General features: G+C 38.7%; 2 protein-coding genes across 2 annotated transcripts in view; both read right to left on the bottom strand.

Moving 5' to 3' along the window:
* Positions 1-283, bottom strand: part of dapk1 (death-associated protein kinase 1) — a 73,206-nt gene extending 72,923 nt beyond the window's left edge. Inside the window, exon 1 of the mRNA XM_035658345.1 lies at positions 146-283. The gene's annotated coding sequence lies outside the window, so the exon portion shown is untranslated. The remainder of the gene's footprint in view (positions 1-145) is intronic.
* A 3,464-nt stretch (positions 284-3,747) lies between these two features.
* LOC118325739 (phospholipid-transporting ATPase ID-like) overlaps positions 3,748-16,508 on the bottom strand; it is a 204,037-nt gene continuing 191,276 nt past the window's right edge. The window contains exons 12-28 of the mRNA XM_035658529.1: positions 16,075-16,268; positions 15,693-15,901; positions 15,075-15,118; positions 14,721-14,886; positions 14,286-14,474; positions 13,951-14,066; positions 12,564-12,728; positions 12,316-12,427; positions 11,611-11,716; positions 11,354-11,495; positions 10,789-10,972; positions 10,308-10,531; positions 9,440-9,523; positions 9,032-9,277; positions 8,787-8,925; positions 8,006-8,136; positions 3,748-7,650 (exon numbers count right to left, since the gene is read on the bottom strand). Coding sequence (XP_035514422.1) covers positions 7,321-7,650; positions 8,006-8,136; positions 8,787-8,925; positions 9,032-9,277; positions 9,440-9,523; positions 10,308-10,531; positions 10,789-10,972; positions 11,354-11,495; positions 11,611-11,716; positions 12,316-12,427; positions 12,564-12,728; positions 13,951-14,066; positions 14,286-14,474; positions 14,721-14,886; positions 15,075-15,118; positions 15,693-15,901; positions 16,075-16,268 — 2,781 coding nt within the window. The 3' untranslated portion in view covers positions 3,748-7,320. The remainder of the gene's footprint in view (positions 7,651-8,005; positions 8,137-8,786; positions 8,926-9,031; positions 9,278-9,439; positions 9,524-10,307; positions 10,532-10,788; positions 10,973-11,353; positions 11,496-11,610; positions 11,717-12,315; positions 12,428-12,563; positions 12,729-13,950; positions 14,067-14,285; positions 14,475-14,720; positions 14,887-15,074; positions 15,119-15,692; positions 15,902-16,074; positions 16,269-16,508) is intronic.

Raw genomic sequence — 16,508 nt, 5'->3', positions numbered from 1 at the left:
CCATGAATGAAAAGCCCTGACTCGCCCCACTATATTCCCCTGCAGTATGAAATATTCACAGTCGTGAACATTAACGCGTTTACTGCCTCTCTCTTGCTCCTTAAAACTGAGTCAAATTGTATGAATACACTGTGAAGTATCTTACAGTCTGCCGGTGCGGGTCCCGCTGCCAACTGTAGCCGAGATTTCATGCGTTTTGTGGGAGCCTGTGACCCCGGTTTGACTCACGGAAGACAAAATGCTGGCTTGAACGGGAGAAATCAACGTTAACAATGTAAGGCAGTCTGGTCCTGCTGCTGCGTTCAAGTTATATAGGAATTTTGGGATTAAACGTCAGAGCGACTTGACTCGGGTAGAGCACGCGGCTCGGATAGATTACGTTACACTGTATACTAAACAAATTGAAACACTGTGTCCTTTCGTATTAAAACTGTCGTCTGTTTGTCTTCAGAAATGTTAGCAAAACGGTCGTTTTAGAGAGGAAGCGTAAATTACCGTATGTGTGCGTGCAGTAAATGCCACACCGGTGTGTGTGTGTTGCGCTCGCAGGAGGGCAGCAAAGCTTTCACTTTTATTGTAATCACAGTTCAGCAGAGAATTTGTGTGTACCAGACGTGTTTTGGGCATTGAAATGTTAATTGTAATGCATTTGTTTATTTTATGTTTTTAGAAAGATCATATCCACAAAGCAAAACTGTCTAATTAAGCCGATTTGTTTGCTTTTTTAATACATTTACACGTTACAGCAGTAGACTACTGTAAACTATATTAATAGTTTAAATGGAAATGATAGCCTTATTAGATTTGAGATGATCGCAAGACCAGTGTTAGACACATGGCAATGTAAATAGGTCACTATGTTGTCAAGTTTTTATTGTTTTTCTACACTTTTCTGGTCCTATAAATGTAAAGAATTGAGGTTCATCTTTATTGTTTGATTGAATTACAGAGAGACATGCAACCAGTCTAAGTAAAGATATAATACATTATGAAATGTAAAAAACCTTTTTTACAACATTTAAATACAAAGTATCTATTTTGTTGATAAAACTCCTTTGAAGAGATTATGTTTGCTTTTCAATAACTGATTTTAGATTTGTTTTACCATAGGCTTTCTAACATTAGAGTAATGTAAAAGGCAACTTTACTTTTAAACTAAACTTTAAAACAGTAAAGAGGGCATCTAGTTTAAAAGTCTCCAAAAAAGCCTCCAGGTTTCTCTTTCTGGGACTAAACATGATGATAGTTTGGATCAATATTATCCCCATGATCTCAGAGTGCGAGAATAAACGATTTACAGATAAACCATCAATCCATTTATCTATTGTGCCATTTTTCTTCAAGGGCTGCAGGGGGCTGGAGCCTATCCCAGCATGCACTGGAAAAGAAGCAGGTTGGTCAATTTACTGAGAAACACATTTTACAAATTAGAGCAAGAGGCCCCTGCTGACCTTCCACTCTCTGAGACTCATTATGACTTTGATTTGTATTGTACATGCTCAGTCAAGGTGAAGTGTAAAATGGTGCAACCATCATATCTGATCTGGTCTGCTCCCCTTCAGATGGCACATTGTAAAGATATGAGATCTATGGTGGCTAGAGCTGCAGCTATACTTCCTTTGATCACTGATTATTCTGTCAATTATTTTTAAGATCATTTAGTCTGTAAAATATCCCAAAATGTTCTAATATGACGACCTGGCAATGAGAACGGGCTGCGAAGTGCGTAGGAGAGACTATGATGACTGCAACAATCGCAAAATACACAAAAGGCCTTATCTACAGTCAGTGATTTGTCCGTTCTGGGCTACCATAGAAACATGGCGGTTCAACATGGCAGACTCCAAGGAAGGTGACTAGCTGCGTCTGTAGATAAAAACAGCTCATTCTAACGACAAAAACACAGTGATTCCTATATCCAGGTGATTATACACTAATGAAAACATAATTATGAATATTATCTTCCATTTCTGCCAATAGAACTAACTGTTACACACTGCACCTTTAATCTATTACAATGTGTCGTATTTTATGAGCTCTTCATTAGCTTTGTATGTAAAACCTTGATGTGTAAAGTGAATTGTTGTGGAGTGAAAAGTACAATACTTTCCTCTGAAATGTTGTAAAGCATATACAGTGCAACAGAGACCTTCACACCTTGAAATGACATAACTGTTTTAATTCCAATATTAGTGTCAGTAGAAGGGAGTAGGCACACTCTGCTCTTAAGGGGCTGTGGTGTTGACATTCACACAGAGCTTTTAGCTTTTAGAGTTGGAATAATTTGTCCATCTGCTTTAGTGGAGGAGCTGAACTACATCATTTTGCACTTGCACAAGAAATCAGCAGAACTCACTCCCACCAGCTGAAGAGGAGGCAAATGAAATGATTACTGCCACCACAGATATGGCTCATAACCAACGCGATAGATGGTATCAATATGGTATTGGGTGTGTTGGTCGGTCCACCATTTGGTCCAGAAAGAAATATGTCAACAACTATTCGATGCAGTGGCATGAAATTTTGCACAGAGCTTTATGGTTCCCAGAGGACTCGTTGTGCCTCTTCCTCTAGCTCCACCAGGAGGTCAAAGTTTTCCCTCATCCTGCGAAATATCTCCGCTACAATATTAGATGTACTGCCGAAAATTTGGTGCATAAAATAATGCCTCTAGATAAACTGAATAGCTTTGGTGATCTTCTTCCCTGTCTCATCCATATATACTCAGTCAATGGTCCCTTCCCTATCACTTGTCATGATTTCTCTTTGTGCTTTATAAATAAACTGTGAGATGCAATGTCTTAGTCTCTGTCAAGATCACCTTTCATTTTAACCTTCTTTATGGTCACAAATGAGCTCCATTGGTCCTAAGATTGAACATAGTCAGAGCTTTCTAGTAATATATGATGCTCAGTTTCAGTCACAACATAATAAACAACCTCTACCACTGTAAGTGTCATGATCAGCACAGCGTAATCTCATAAATTATATTGTAGTATGCACTGCACCTATTACTGCTTGTGTATGTATGTAAATAATAAATGGGACATGTACTGTTTGAACTATGATAAATCTCCACAGTTGCTGTGTTCCAACACAATGAGATTCTTTCAGTATTACACAATAAGTGGAAACATCAGGCTGGTGTTATGTGGTTTGGCACTGACAATACTGCTGTGGTGTAAAGGATTATCACACCATCTGCTGGTGATGAGCTGCACACATGTAAAACAGCATTTATCAGCAGCATCTTGCTCTGCATTTTATTAGACAAAGATTATGCTTTATAAATAAACATCATAGTTGCTAATGTATACAATGTAAAGTACAGTATTTAATCTTCTGTCCTTTTTGTATAGGATAGATCTTACCTCATCTTGAAAACTGCTATTAAATAATGTCTAAATTCATATTTAATTACTTTCTTTTTACTTTAGTAGCTCTTTATATGATTCATTTCTCTAAGAACAAAGCACAAAGCAATATTACTTCACATTTGTTCCTCTTTCCAACTGCTAGAGTAAACACATGGATGGGTTATGAGAGAATGGAGACCTATGTCCTGATACTTGAAAGATTGAAGAGATATACAGCAGCTTCTCATTTTACACCTGTTTATTTAGCAACATTTCGCAGGTTAACCATAAACCGTAAAGTGCTGCTCGACTTTCATTTTAGTTTATTTACACTGCAGATGAAGAGAGGTTAAATCTTGTCCACAGCTTCATTCACCAGTGGGTCCACACTGACCCTCTCTTTACAGACACCATACAAAGTAACTCTGTATAAAATGTTATAGAGATCTATGAAAGGAAACAGATTGGTTGGTGCAGATTACATTTTTTAAAAGCAGAGCTATTATGCTGCAGTATAAAGCACATTCAGATAGCTTTTACTAAGTCCAATGTAGTCCTGTGCAGTGTCTGTCCTACTGAGCTTTTGTGGAGAAAATATGGCGTGTGGAGGTACCAAATAGGTTTACATCATTACTGAAATATAAATATGCCACTGGAGCTCCATAAATCACCAATATTGTTTAAAAACGCCTCAGTGTTAATGCCACCAGACATTTATCAAACCCAGAAGTCAAATTGATATTTTTTGTTTTAGAGAATTGCACGTTATGAATGAGAAGATGCACAGATGAGACATATTTAGCTTTTAGATCTTTTTATTGCAGTAAAAATGTTTTAAAGTACAAAATTATACAAAATGTATATCATCAGAAAGAGAAGTGATAATCAATAGATTTCTTTTGTCATATTTGAGAAATAGTTATCAAAAATTCCTTATGTTGTTACAGTTTCAGTCTTCATGATATAATATTAGTAATATACTGATAAATATTTAAAGTATTCATTATGGCTATTTTGGGCAGTACCACAGAAATGCTATAAAAAGACTTGCAATACATTAGTGGACAGTGCATTTTCAATTAATTTATTCTGCATTAACACTGCAGACCGACTCTGCTGAATGTGATATTGGGGCTAACTTCACAAATTTTGCAACAGGAGCTCAAGTTCTGTGATCTGTGTGTAAGCAGTCCTCGCAAATTGCTTTTGTCAAATGGGCCCCAATACAATGAAACTGATAACATCTGACACAAAACAGGACTAGCTACCAGACCATTTCTTTAAACAGTGAAAAGACAGAATGAAACCAGATTAATAAAAAAAAAAAAAAAGCAAACATTTTACAAACAAGCAATAAATGTTTCTTCTGCATATTCAAACCTTGAAATATTTCCATTAAGAACACTTTACTGCTGTCAGTGGTGCAAACCAGCTTCACCACACTGACCTCCAGCATCAGATTTGGTTTGATGAGCAACAGTTATGACGGACAACACTTTGAAAAATTCTTTGGTTCACCAGCAGAGTTAGGGGTTACTACATTCAATTCAACAACCAACTGACTCACACTGTGATAACAGATGTTCAGATACAAACACTACAGTTGCTTCAACAAGTTTATGACATCAAAGGCATCCATCAGCAGTCTCATTGGTTCAAATTCAGCTGTGGATGAAACATTTATGAATCTTTGTGCAATTATGAAAACAATTCCATTTGGACTATTCTTTAAAGCTTCACACACCATAATAAATTAAGATTGATCCCACAAACCTCAGGTTGTACTGAACCAACACACATGACTGTCATTATTGTGTTGCATGATAGGAATTTCCTTTCTTTTTAAAATATAATTATTACATCAGGTCATATTTTCAGTAAGCTGATTCAACATTCAAAGAGAAAGCCAAATGACAGCTAAGATACATGGCATTTTGAATTAATTCATTTTAATTTGTAGAAATACTGCTAACCACTAAGTTGATTGTCAGACATACAGTAGTGAGTTTGTTGCTAAATACAAGATTTTGAAATAGTTACTAAGCATGATTTTTAATATTTTTAAAACTGATTTTAAAATGAGGTACAACACCATTAAGTTTATTATTACCCAATTAAAAGCCCATGGGAATTGCCTAAGCAGTGTTTTTTAGGCCCTGTTGGCACTAAAATGCGATCTGTGCGCTCCGACTAAAAACTGCACATGAACTGGCTATTCAAGGACATGTGGACACATGTGAATCCACCTGGGTTTCTTAATGGGTTAAAATATCACCCAGTTAACTTTGTAGTGTGTTTACAGTACGACAAACCTCCCAGACACAGGTAGATGTGGTTGATTTTCCTATAGAAAACAACATTTTGAATTCTGTATTCAAGATTAGTTCTTACACAGCTGGTGCAGTTCATCTCTCTCTTGCTGCTTGATGAGGTCAAATGTGCATTTTTCCCTTTTGTTATTTTCAGTTTCAAACAAACACATTGTTTGGGGAGATGCTAAAACTGGTTTGAATTGGTCATTTAAGACACATTCTGGTGCACGTATTGAGCTACAATCCACCCAAACTGGATCCAGACATGACCTGCCTATATGCATGTACAATACAGTCGGCTTAAACAGGGCCTCTGACTCTCAGTTGCTATAACTGGAAAACAACCCAAAGTAAAACCTGAAACATTTTATGCCATCCATGCTCCTATTAAGCTGCACTGTAGAAGATTTGGTACCACTATCTAATGAGACATTCTTTATAAATAGTTCATTAGTCATAACTAATGGCGTTATAAATATTTGATGGATAGACAAATCAGGAATAAGCCATTAGAAAGAACAATGTTTGGCTTGCCAGGTATTGAAAAGACAAGGAGTGTGTGAACCTAAGAAGGATAAGTGGGTATAGATGGTGGATGGATGGATGTCTTCTTACTGGTGCTTTAAGTGATCACACAGGAAGACTAATCCATAGAACACTTACAAAGCTGCAGATCTTCAAACCAAAATTCCTTTATTGAGAATGTATTAGCTTTTATTGTACAATTGCAAACTTAATTTATTTATTAGCTATTTTCTTTGTGTGGTACTACTATCTCGTTTCAATAATCAATAATTCATTGTTTTCTAACCAATATTACTTTCAACTTAGTAAAGTATAAAGTATGTCTCGTTACATAGTGGTACTGAAAATTGTAATTTTAATGTCCCTCTCCTTTTTTGTAAATTTAAACATACTATAAAAAAGTCCAACAAAAGCGGGAAAAGGCCAACAATGCTGATGCTGCAAAAATTGTTTTTTTTTGCTGTATCTTCTCTTCCCCAGAACCACTGTGAAGATGTCTGTTGGCAGTTGACACGTGATGCTGCCAAAGTGCTAACAGCTTGTACAGCTTTAGAGATAGGAAAATAAAATGCTTTGAAAAGACACTTAAAGTACAAAATAAAAATATTCTTATGCAAAATGGCTTTGTTGGTTATATCCTCTATACAAAGCGCTGCTGTGCATCTCCCAGAGGTTAGACGATCTGGGTAGTCTGTAAACATGGCGACACTTTGTCCTTCTGTGGTAGTTTCTATCTGAAAATGAATGACCCTGTTACTGTTTCTAGTGTCAGAAAATTTTAATTTGTCAAACCTTTCATTTCTTGGCTCTGCATGAGGCATGTTTAACATGAACCCTCACAATTTAATGAAAGTGATCTGTATACCCATCAGAAGTGGCTACACATTTAGCTGTAGTTCCCTTTGATAAACTAATACAAAACAAAATGCTTGGAGCAAAAGTCATGTACTTTTCAAACCTCGTCTTGGATGATTGGGCAGACGGATCATGAAAAATCTTTGACGTGAACTTCTTTGGAAAGCATGAACAAGTGTGTCATGGTAACAAAAGAACAAATGGGAGCTTTAAACAGCTGTCCAGTTGGGATTATTCCATCTCCCAGATCTTCTCCAAACACCATCTTACTGTCAGAGGGCAGGATCTCTGATAGTCCTGTACATCTGCAGTGATGTCACCTCCACATCCGGGACCTTGGCATTCTGGGGGCGTCCTGTCGGACTGTATCCAGCCGATCGTCCCATGGGACTGAAGCCCGTGGTTGTGCGACCCACATGAGTGAAACCTGAAGAACGCGACACAGCGGGACGCCGTAGGAACCGTCCCGATGTAACCAGGTCCCCGTAGCCCTGCGCGTGTGAGAAGGCGTAGCCTGAACGACGGGAACTGGTGCGGCGAATGCGGGGGCGTCGAGGTGGAGGGGAAGGTGTTGCTTTGGCCTGTCTTACCTTGAACATCACCTGAAAGTTTGGGCAGATAGTGACAAAGTTAAAATGTTGGATAGAGGCACACTTATTCAAACATTTACTCTGGGATTCATTCGGTGAGCTGCTGTGTCAACAAGAAGCCAGATGTTTGTCTATCATAAACCTACTGTACCAAAGAATTGTGATTGCTCAGGTGATGTAGGGCAAATATCTTCAGAGAAAGCTAGTACCACCCGAAAAACAGAAAAACAAAAGGGTCACACTGACGAGGGGGATTGAAAAATCCAATGTCTAAAAAGAGAGGTGTTAGCTTTAAAAGCAATTCATGTATTACAAGTACAGCTGTAGCAAGCATGCATAGTAAAGTGTAAAATAGTTCCATCTGTACCTTGTCATTGATGGTGGGGCAGAGCTGAATCAACAGGAAGCGGTAGGTAACCACAGGAAGGACACACAGGATGGAGGTGAGGAGGATTGTCAGCCAAATGTTTGGCTGGTTCAGAGAGTTTCGGGCTGTTCCTGGACAAACACACATATACACAAAGTTTGTATTTATACACATATCAGGATCTTCTATTGACTTTAATCATATATGCACTGCACTGAAGATGGGCCTGAGTCAGTTCTGTTAGAGGAGAAAAGTTTTATCAGTGGTAAGTGACTATACTTTAAGTGGAATTGAACTTTGTGTGTTCTGTAAAGTGTCAAACTGCGGTTGAAGTGTACTCATCGTGTTCATATGAGCACACAGAGTGTAAATAAAACACAGTCAGTACAGTCTGACCAAGCATTCAGTAACAACTGTCAGTACCTGACAGCTTTCTATGCTCTGTGGTAGAGAAACAATTTGGTTGGTAAGAATGAGACTATCCAAAAAAGGTGTTGTTAGCCTATTGCACACACTACAGTGATCCTAGTTGAATGCAGTTTAGGTATTTGGTTTAGTTATAAACCAGATATTTTGCCTGTGCAAACATAGCACTCAATTCATACACTGTATTTGGCAGTATAATTCAACTCATTTGAATTATACTGGCACCTTTACCCTACCTATAGCCTTGTATGAAAGAATGAACAAAGCTTTCATGACCAACATGAATGTGGAAATGTACACAGAATTTGAATGAACTTCAGCCACCTGCCCAGTGCTGCGTGTCTTCACCACTCACCTATGAAATGGAAGGCTGATGGCAACATGAGAAACATGCCGTTACTGTACATGGTGAATGTTACAGCAAAGTACATGGCCAGACTTCCCAACACAAAGAAAGTGTTCACCGCCGTCCAGTAAGACATCTCCAACCCCAACTATGGACACAGAGAGAAAATACATTTAAAAATAATATGATTGAATGAATATCTTTCTTTTTATTCAAGCAAGATTATCCAAATAGAAAAGGATGCTGGAGGATACCTGGATGGTGACGGCAAACAGCAGACATGTCTGGGTGAGGAGGGCGAAGGACTGGTAGTCGGCGACGTCCTTCCCGTCGTCCCTCACGGTGTCGCACATGGCTGCGTAGGGGATGAAGAAGAGCACCATGGAGCTGTAGCTGCTGTGGAGGGCACACTTAAAGAAAGCCTTTTTGCTGAAATACAGGTTGAGTTGACCAGGGACGTAGAGCTGAGGATGCTGGAAACTCCACACGTCATTCACATCCTGACCAGCAGGGAGAGACAAAGACATGAGGTCTGTGTGACTGTGTTGATGTTTTCTGTGCTGTCAGCTTAAACACGTTGAGCTGTATTCTTTGTATAAAAGATAATCTTCATTCTCTGGCACAAAAACACATAAATACATACACATACATCACTTAGTTACCTGATCAAACAGACTCATTCCCAGTACCGGTAGCGCTGTGTACACCAGATTGTAGAGTGTTATGAACAACTCATCATACACCGTCTGAAAGTCAAAAACAGTAAATCTTTTAATCACTTCTACAACCCTAATTCTCAAATAAAATACAAGACATTCTGATGATTTTCACTTTACTCTGACAGATATAGTCTGGTGGCTGTGGCTCAGGTGGTAGAATGGGTCATCCACTAATCAGAAGGTTCAGAGGTTCGACACCGGCTCCTCCTGCTCCATTTCAAAGTGTCCTTGAGCAAGATACTGAACCCCAAATCGCCCCTGATGCTGTGCATCGGTGTATGAACTATTTTTTTAATTTAAAAAATACTTGTTATTATTATTATAGTTATTTTCTTTTAACTTTTTGCATTTAAAAAACAATACACCTCTATTTGTAACAGGGTTGTTTTTTTGTTTTTTTTTTCTAAATATTACTCCCTCACTTTGCGAAAGTAACAGGTGCATCAGGTTTTGATTTATTTATGTGCAATAAATGCTTTTAATTCTAACACATTATAAACTGCCTCTTGATTCCACACCCAATTCATTTTTCTTATTCTGAATTATGTACATAACACAACACCTTTAATGTCTTCTTGAGTGTTTTTCGGTGTGTATATTTAGTGCTTTATGTTTGTGTTTTTAAGCAGCAAAAAGAATTTCCTCTTGTGGGACAATTAAGATCTGAATTGAACTGAACTAAAGCCGATTTGTAACCTGGTTCCAGCATAGGTGTCTTGAGGTGCTCAGCCAGTCGGAGCTAATGGGAGCACCATCTTCCCGTGGCACAATCAAAGAAACAAATGTGACAAATCTTTCTTCATGCTCTCACCTGTGCAGAGAAGCCGCAGAAGAAGGCGTACCAGAAGTGGACGAAGGTGAAGGTGAAGTTCTTGTAGAAGAAGTAGCGCAGGAACTTGCACATGCGCAGGTAGGACCAGCGTCCGTGCACCAGCAGGAGGCGCTGTAGGAAGCGGAACTGGGCAAAAGAGTAGTCACTTGACAGCACAGCCTGCATACCCTCCTGACCTGAGATACCCACACCTATATGGGCCGCTGGGTGGACAAAGAGAGGAAGGAGAAACGGTCAGTATCAGTTCTCCAAACTTCTTCTTTTGTTACCATCCTCACATTTGAGGATCTTGAAAACGGATGTTTGCCACTCTTGTTAGAAAAATGTCTGGAAGAATTAACACTATCGTCCACACATATTGTGTTTTAGTTCTTAATCCTCCAATACAGATTTCCTACGTGGAATGAAAAACATATTAATCTTTAACCACCCATAAAGCTGTCTGTCGCCCCACTGATACCTTTGATCATGCTGACATCGTTGGCCCCATCTCCTATGGCCAGTGTGACTGCCTGCTTGTACTTCTTGACGAGCTCGACCACCTGAGCCTTCTGCAGAGGAGTGACCCTGCAGCAGATCACTGCCTTACACATACACGCCGTCTTCAGGAACTCCAGCTCCATGCTGCACTCGAGGGCGTATGCCTGAATATAGGAAAGTGATAAAAGGCAGGAATTAGTCAGTAGCTGAAAATAATACAACTTAACTGTACAGTGTCAGCAACTGCAGTGGTAAAATAATAATAAATGTAATAATAATAATAATCAGGTATAATTCTTAACAAAACAGATTGAAATTAAGACATTAATGATGCCTCCATTAGGTCGATTTGGGTTACTTTTGTACACTTGATCATGACTGACTAACAAATCTGATGGACTTCCATAAACATTTATTTTTCACATAAAATAAAGGAATGTTACATATTTTGGATATTTAATGTGTTTTTTATGCAATATCAAAATATAACTTTAAGTAATACCCAAGACAAGTGCATTGTAATTAGAAAACGTATTATGGCGTACCAGGCTGTGTCCGTTGATAACCAGGCCGTACTCTCCATTTGCCACCTCGTCTGTGATCACTTTCGGACTGACACCCAGAGTCCGTTCTGGCAGGAACACCGAATCCTCCACTGCGTCTTGTTTCATGGAGGTCCGTGCATTTCTGCTCCACAAGAAAATAAAACATGGATCAAGGCATACAAACATAATCATGCACAATCAGTTTGTTCCTCATGTTCAGTCTAAACTAAAATCGCTTTTTGAAAACTTCCTCTGACCTCAGTTCCTGTCTGACATCCTCAGGCGAGTTTCCCGAGATAATGAAGACGTCGTTCATCTCCTCCCGGAGTAAGTTGCATGAGTATCCAATGTTTTCTGCAGTTTCTGCAACACAAATAATCCACATCAGTAAGTAGACAGTACGTTTGACCTTTGGTCATTTTGTCAATTTCTGCTTTCGGTGTCAAACAGGCCAAGGTGGAATAGGCCACAAGTATAGCAGTGGAACATGTGAACCATTTGGGGTGCTGTGGTCGGTTTCTGAGATATAATTTCAAGCTTTCAATAAATGCTTAATTGCCAAATGGATGCTGTGTTTCGAGGAGGAACTAAACTGGGAACTGGACATTGGTAAGAAGTCAGATGCAAGACAAAAGAGCAGTCAGACAAAACACACTTATGAGGAAGAGAAACAAAGGCAAACGGTAAACAATTTACAGACACTTTCTCGTTCAACTGTGACCTGACCTAACAAAGGTGTGTGCACACAGTGTTCCTCTATATTTGGGATTTATTAATTTAAACTTTTTTTTACAAAATTCAGACCCAAGTTGTAATAATTTAGTCTGATAATTATTAAAAAGCAAAACTACTATAAATACTGAATTATAACACAAGACAAACATTTCTCAGACTTGTTTCCATGATCCCTCCATCAAGAAAACATATAAGATGTGTTGTAAATTAAATTCTATGTTATATACCTTGCTTGTCACCAGTCAAAACCCAGATTTTAATGTCGGCTTTGGACAGCTGCTCAATAGTCTGAGGAACTCCGTCTTGTAACTTGTCTTCTATGGCTGTTGCTCCAAGCAGCTGGACAGACACATTTAGACACATAATCAACATGCCGCGTATTTGACAAATATTGAAATGACAAAAAATCCAGTTATGGTTTTACAGAATTAACTTTACTGAGGAGTGATTTTTCCTTGCTTGTTTTTTTCCCTACCAACAGATCCTTCTCTATCTCCTCGTACAGCTGGTCCAGTTTGCTTTCTCGGTCGTCCAGATCGGTGCTGGCCTCGTGGTGGCGCTGTTGCCATTGGTTGAAATACTCCTCATCCAGATCCTTATAGGCCAAAGCCAGAGTCCTTAGACCCTCCCCTGCAAACTCCTGCAGATCAGCAAGGACATAATTATATGGACGAATGCTGCACATACACATATACACACATATAAATACACCAAACACATCCTGGAAGAACCAACGCACACACAAGCTGATGGTATTTGAAGATATAAATAATGTGCCCGGCTGTGTAAATGTTGCAATCTAGGCAATAAACTCCAAGAGGAGTGAAGGCAAACAGACAACTAGGAGATAATCAGTTGTTTCTCTTTTCTACAACATGTGCTGAAAAGAGAAGGAACAAAAATAAAGGGAGATGAGAGGAGAGGGAATAGATGGATAAAAAACAGCATGAGAATTCAGAAAAGAAGCAGAAAGGAAGGGCATAACACGAACATGATAGATAGTGCAAACTAGTTTTGCCTGTGCATCTAGAGCCAGATACAGATTATTCCTCTGTACCACAGAGCTCTTTTGTTGTCCATTTAGCCTCAATGTTGCACTTGGTGATATTTCAGAAACTATATAACGTGTGTTTAAAAATGTATTTATTCAGTAGGAATCAATGTGCTTTAGGCTGAGTGTCACAAACTTCCAGGGTAGGGAAGTCAGAAATTGCTGTGAGACGGACTAATACATTATTGGTTTTGGTCTCATTATAGGATTTGTTGATAAGAAAAATATAGAATACAGCTTTAGAAACAAGAGCTATCACACACATAACCCACATTTGTTTGCATTGGCTTCAAAAATAGTTGATTTTAAAGTTTTACTCATTACAAAACACTCCACGGTCAAGTTCAAGCATTCGTTTGTGAGCTTTTGTACCAATTTGGAACAGCCTGTTGAAATGTGTATTGCTATCTTAAAATGTATTTTTATTAACTTTAGTATTATAACTGGATTATCTTCATATATCAAACCTCCTTTTCGTTCTATTGCCTCAATCATTTAGAACAATTCATTTGGCTACACAAATTAAGGGTTCATAATTATCATGATAGTTATAAAGTCCAAACATTTATGCTTCCAAGGCAGCCAGAGGCTTTTGGATGAGGACTTCATCCAACTTTATTTTCACAGCTGGATGGAGTGCATGCGCATTAGGATAAACTTTGTATGCCTAAACGCACAAACACACTTGACACACGATGACTGATCACAACACACAGGCATGCAGAGACAAACAACAGGCAAGAATGCAGAAAAAGCCTAAGAAAGATTCAGATAAAGTTTAAGAATCAAATATCACTGATATATTACTGACATTAAGGTGCTCTGTAGTGACGTCCATCAGCTTGCTGCAGGACTGATGCAACCTCTCATAGATGATTGTGTCTGCGCCTTTACAGTAGAGAGAGAGCTTCCCCTCTGGACTCCGAACTGTATTAACAAACACACACACAAACACACACACATACACATACATGAGAACAAATATGTGTTCTATATATTCAAATCAAGAAAAAGGCAGCAAACTCAATTATCACCCAAAAACAAACAAAGAAAAAATCTGACCACAGTTTGGCTCTGCAGTCTATTAAATATCACACTAAATAGGTAAATGTATTCCGAGCAATCTGTTTTCAGTAGATTATATACCTATGACAGACATCCTCTTGCGGACGTTGTTAAAATCCAGGAGGGCCAGGAGTTCATAGCTGCGCTGTTGTCCCATTTCCACAATGGAAACGCTTTCTGGTGTACGTGAGCGGAAGACAAATCCAAAATTTCTGGCTGCTGTTACCAACGCTCCCTCATCCGGAGACTGGGCCTGGTAGAAAATCTCACCTGAGGGAGCAAAAATGTCTGTTTGTTTGTTTATTTCTTAGTGGAGGAAGAAGAATTCTTCTCTAAGTTCTAGTTAAGTAAAGCGACAACCATTTAGAAAGCTAGTAAATGCTGTAACATTACAACTGCAGTTGATTAATTCCCAAACTTGCAATTTTGCTGGAATGAGAGTTGCAATAATCCATTGGTTGATGAAATGTTCTGCTCTTCTTAATGTCAAAGAAGAAACACTTTATCCCCCCTGACCTTCTTTTTTCTCTTCGGCCATGACGGTGTGGCAGAGGGCCAGCAATCTGAAGAAGGCATGGACCTCCGGGTTCTCCAGCTTCACCGCCTCCACCAGAGCGTGGTCGTGGAACATGAAACTTGGGTCAGCCAGCGAGTTGAAGGAGAAGTCCACCGTCTCTGTGTGCTGAGAGAGAGCGAGGAGGAGGGCAAGGAGGAGGAGTGACAACGAGTTTGAGAAACGTGCCGTCAAAATTGACTTAAATTGCCTTAATTCAGTGAAATTAAGCCTTTTAACTAATAGATGGGCTAATTTGCCATTTATAGTAAGAACCGTAAGAAGACTGAATTTAGGTCACATCAGGTCCAACTCACCTCACTAATTTCTAGTCTTTGACCTGTGTAGTCAAACACATCCCCTGAAAAGAAGAAAGATAATAGAGGGAACTCATTAGTGCTGAATGTAGACCCCAAAACACTAATAAACCAGTTGCATGAGATGTGTTTTGTCATGTGGATTTTGAGAGTGCTTTATAAATAAAGATTTATTATTATTATTATTATTATAAAAGGAGGAAATTTGAAAGAAGCATATAATGAGAAATGAAATACTCATTGTTTTTTATTGTTAGGATTCATTTCTCTTTTATGTATTATATTACTTCCACTACTGTTTTCATGTATGTATTTGAAACACAGGGCTTCATTGTGTAATACAGCACTGATTTGTTAAAAAAGTGTTTCATCTAATGTTCCTCAAGGCCCTATTGTGAGTAAGTGTGAGTAAGTGAGTACAAGTGAGGGACAGTGTGCGAATAAAAAAATGGAGAAAGAAAAAAATCCTTCTTGCCTCTAACTCGATCTTAGAAGAACCAACAAAACTCCTTGTCTCTTCACTTGCATGCATTCAGATATATTGCATTCATGGACCCAGAAAGCAACATAATTATACAAAACAGCTTCAGAGCTAAATGAGCATTTGTTGAATCTTACCGTAAGATTTTCCGTTGATGGAGCACTTGTTGAAGGTCATGATGTTCTGGGTGAGCGTCCCTGTTTTGTCACTGAAGACATACTTGATTTGTCCGAGCTCCTCGTTCAGCGTGGTGGTACGAGCCTCGGCAGGGGTGTTGTTCCGTGAGTAGTACATTTTTCTGTCCCAGTCAATGTAGAAGCTGTTCCCCAGCCGAATGAATTCCACACTGATGATAGATGTAGGAATTAAGAAGAAGCCGATAATTAATAATTGTTATAATTTACATTTTGTTAACTTTTTTGCACTGGATTGATTAGATGTTTGATGTCATTAAGTTCCTTTAGAACCTCCATGTTTTGTATATTATAAAGTAAATAACAATTTCACACACGTTGTTACCTAACATAGAGAGAAATGGGCACCACTGTGTTGAGGATGATGACGTAGGACCAGAATGTGAGGAAGGCAGAGAACGCAGCATCATTGCCATCTTGTCTGGGCAGGAAGACTGTGAACTCTGAGCCTTCGTTCAACTCCCACAAGTAGTTCCCTATTGCCAGGATGATGCACATGAACGCCAGGAAGCCAAAAATCTGCATGGAAAGTTTTCAGAATTAAAGCAAGTCTAGGGTCAAAAAAAGGAGAGCTAATAGAGAAACAGACAGGCAACTGAGCCCTGGTTAAAGGAAAAGGTTCAACCCACTACCAAAAACTGAAATTGAACATATTAACACTAGAAAATAACTAAACTATTAATGCTTTCTGATGCCTCTGAAATTTTGGAGATGTGTAAATACAGGTTAAGCTGCAGTATTTATATATATATATATATA

The sequence above is a fragment of the Morone saxatilis genome, unplaced genomic scaffold, assembly GCF_004916995.1.
Source record: "Morone saxatilis isolate NCDOM2014 unplaced genomic scaffold, NCSU_SB_2.0 Contig16, whole genome shotgun sequence".
Classification (NCBI taxonomy): Eukaryota; Metazoa; Chordata; class Actinopteri; family Moronidae; genus Morone; species Morone saxatilis.
Note: the sequence above shows the minus strand (reverse complement) of the source record. Positions and strands in the feature narration are given on the sequence as shown.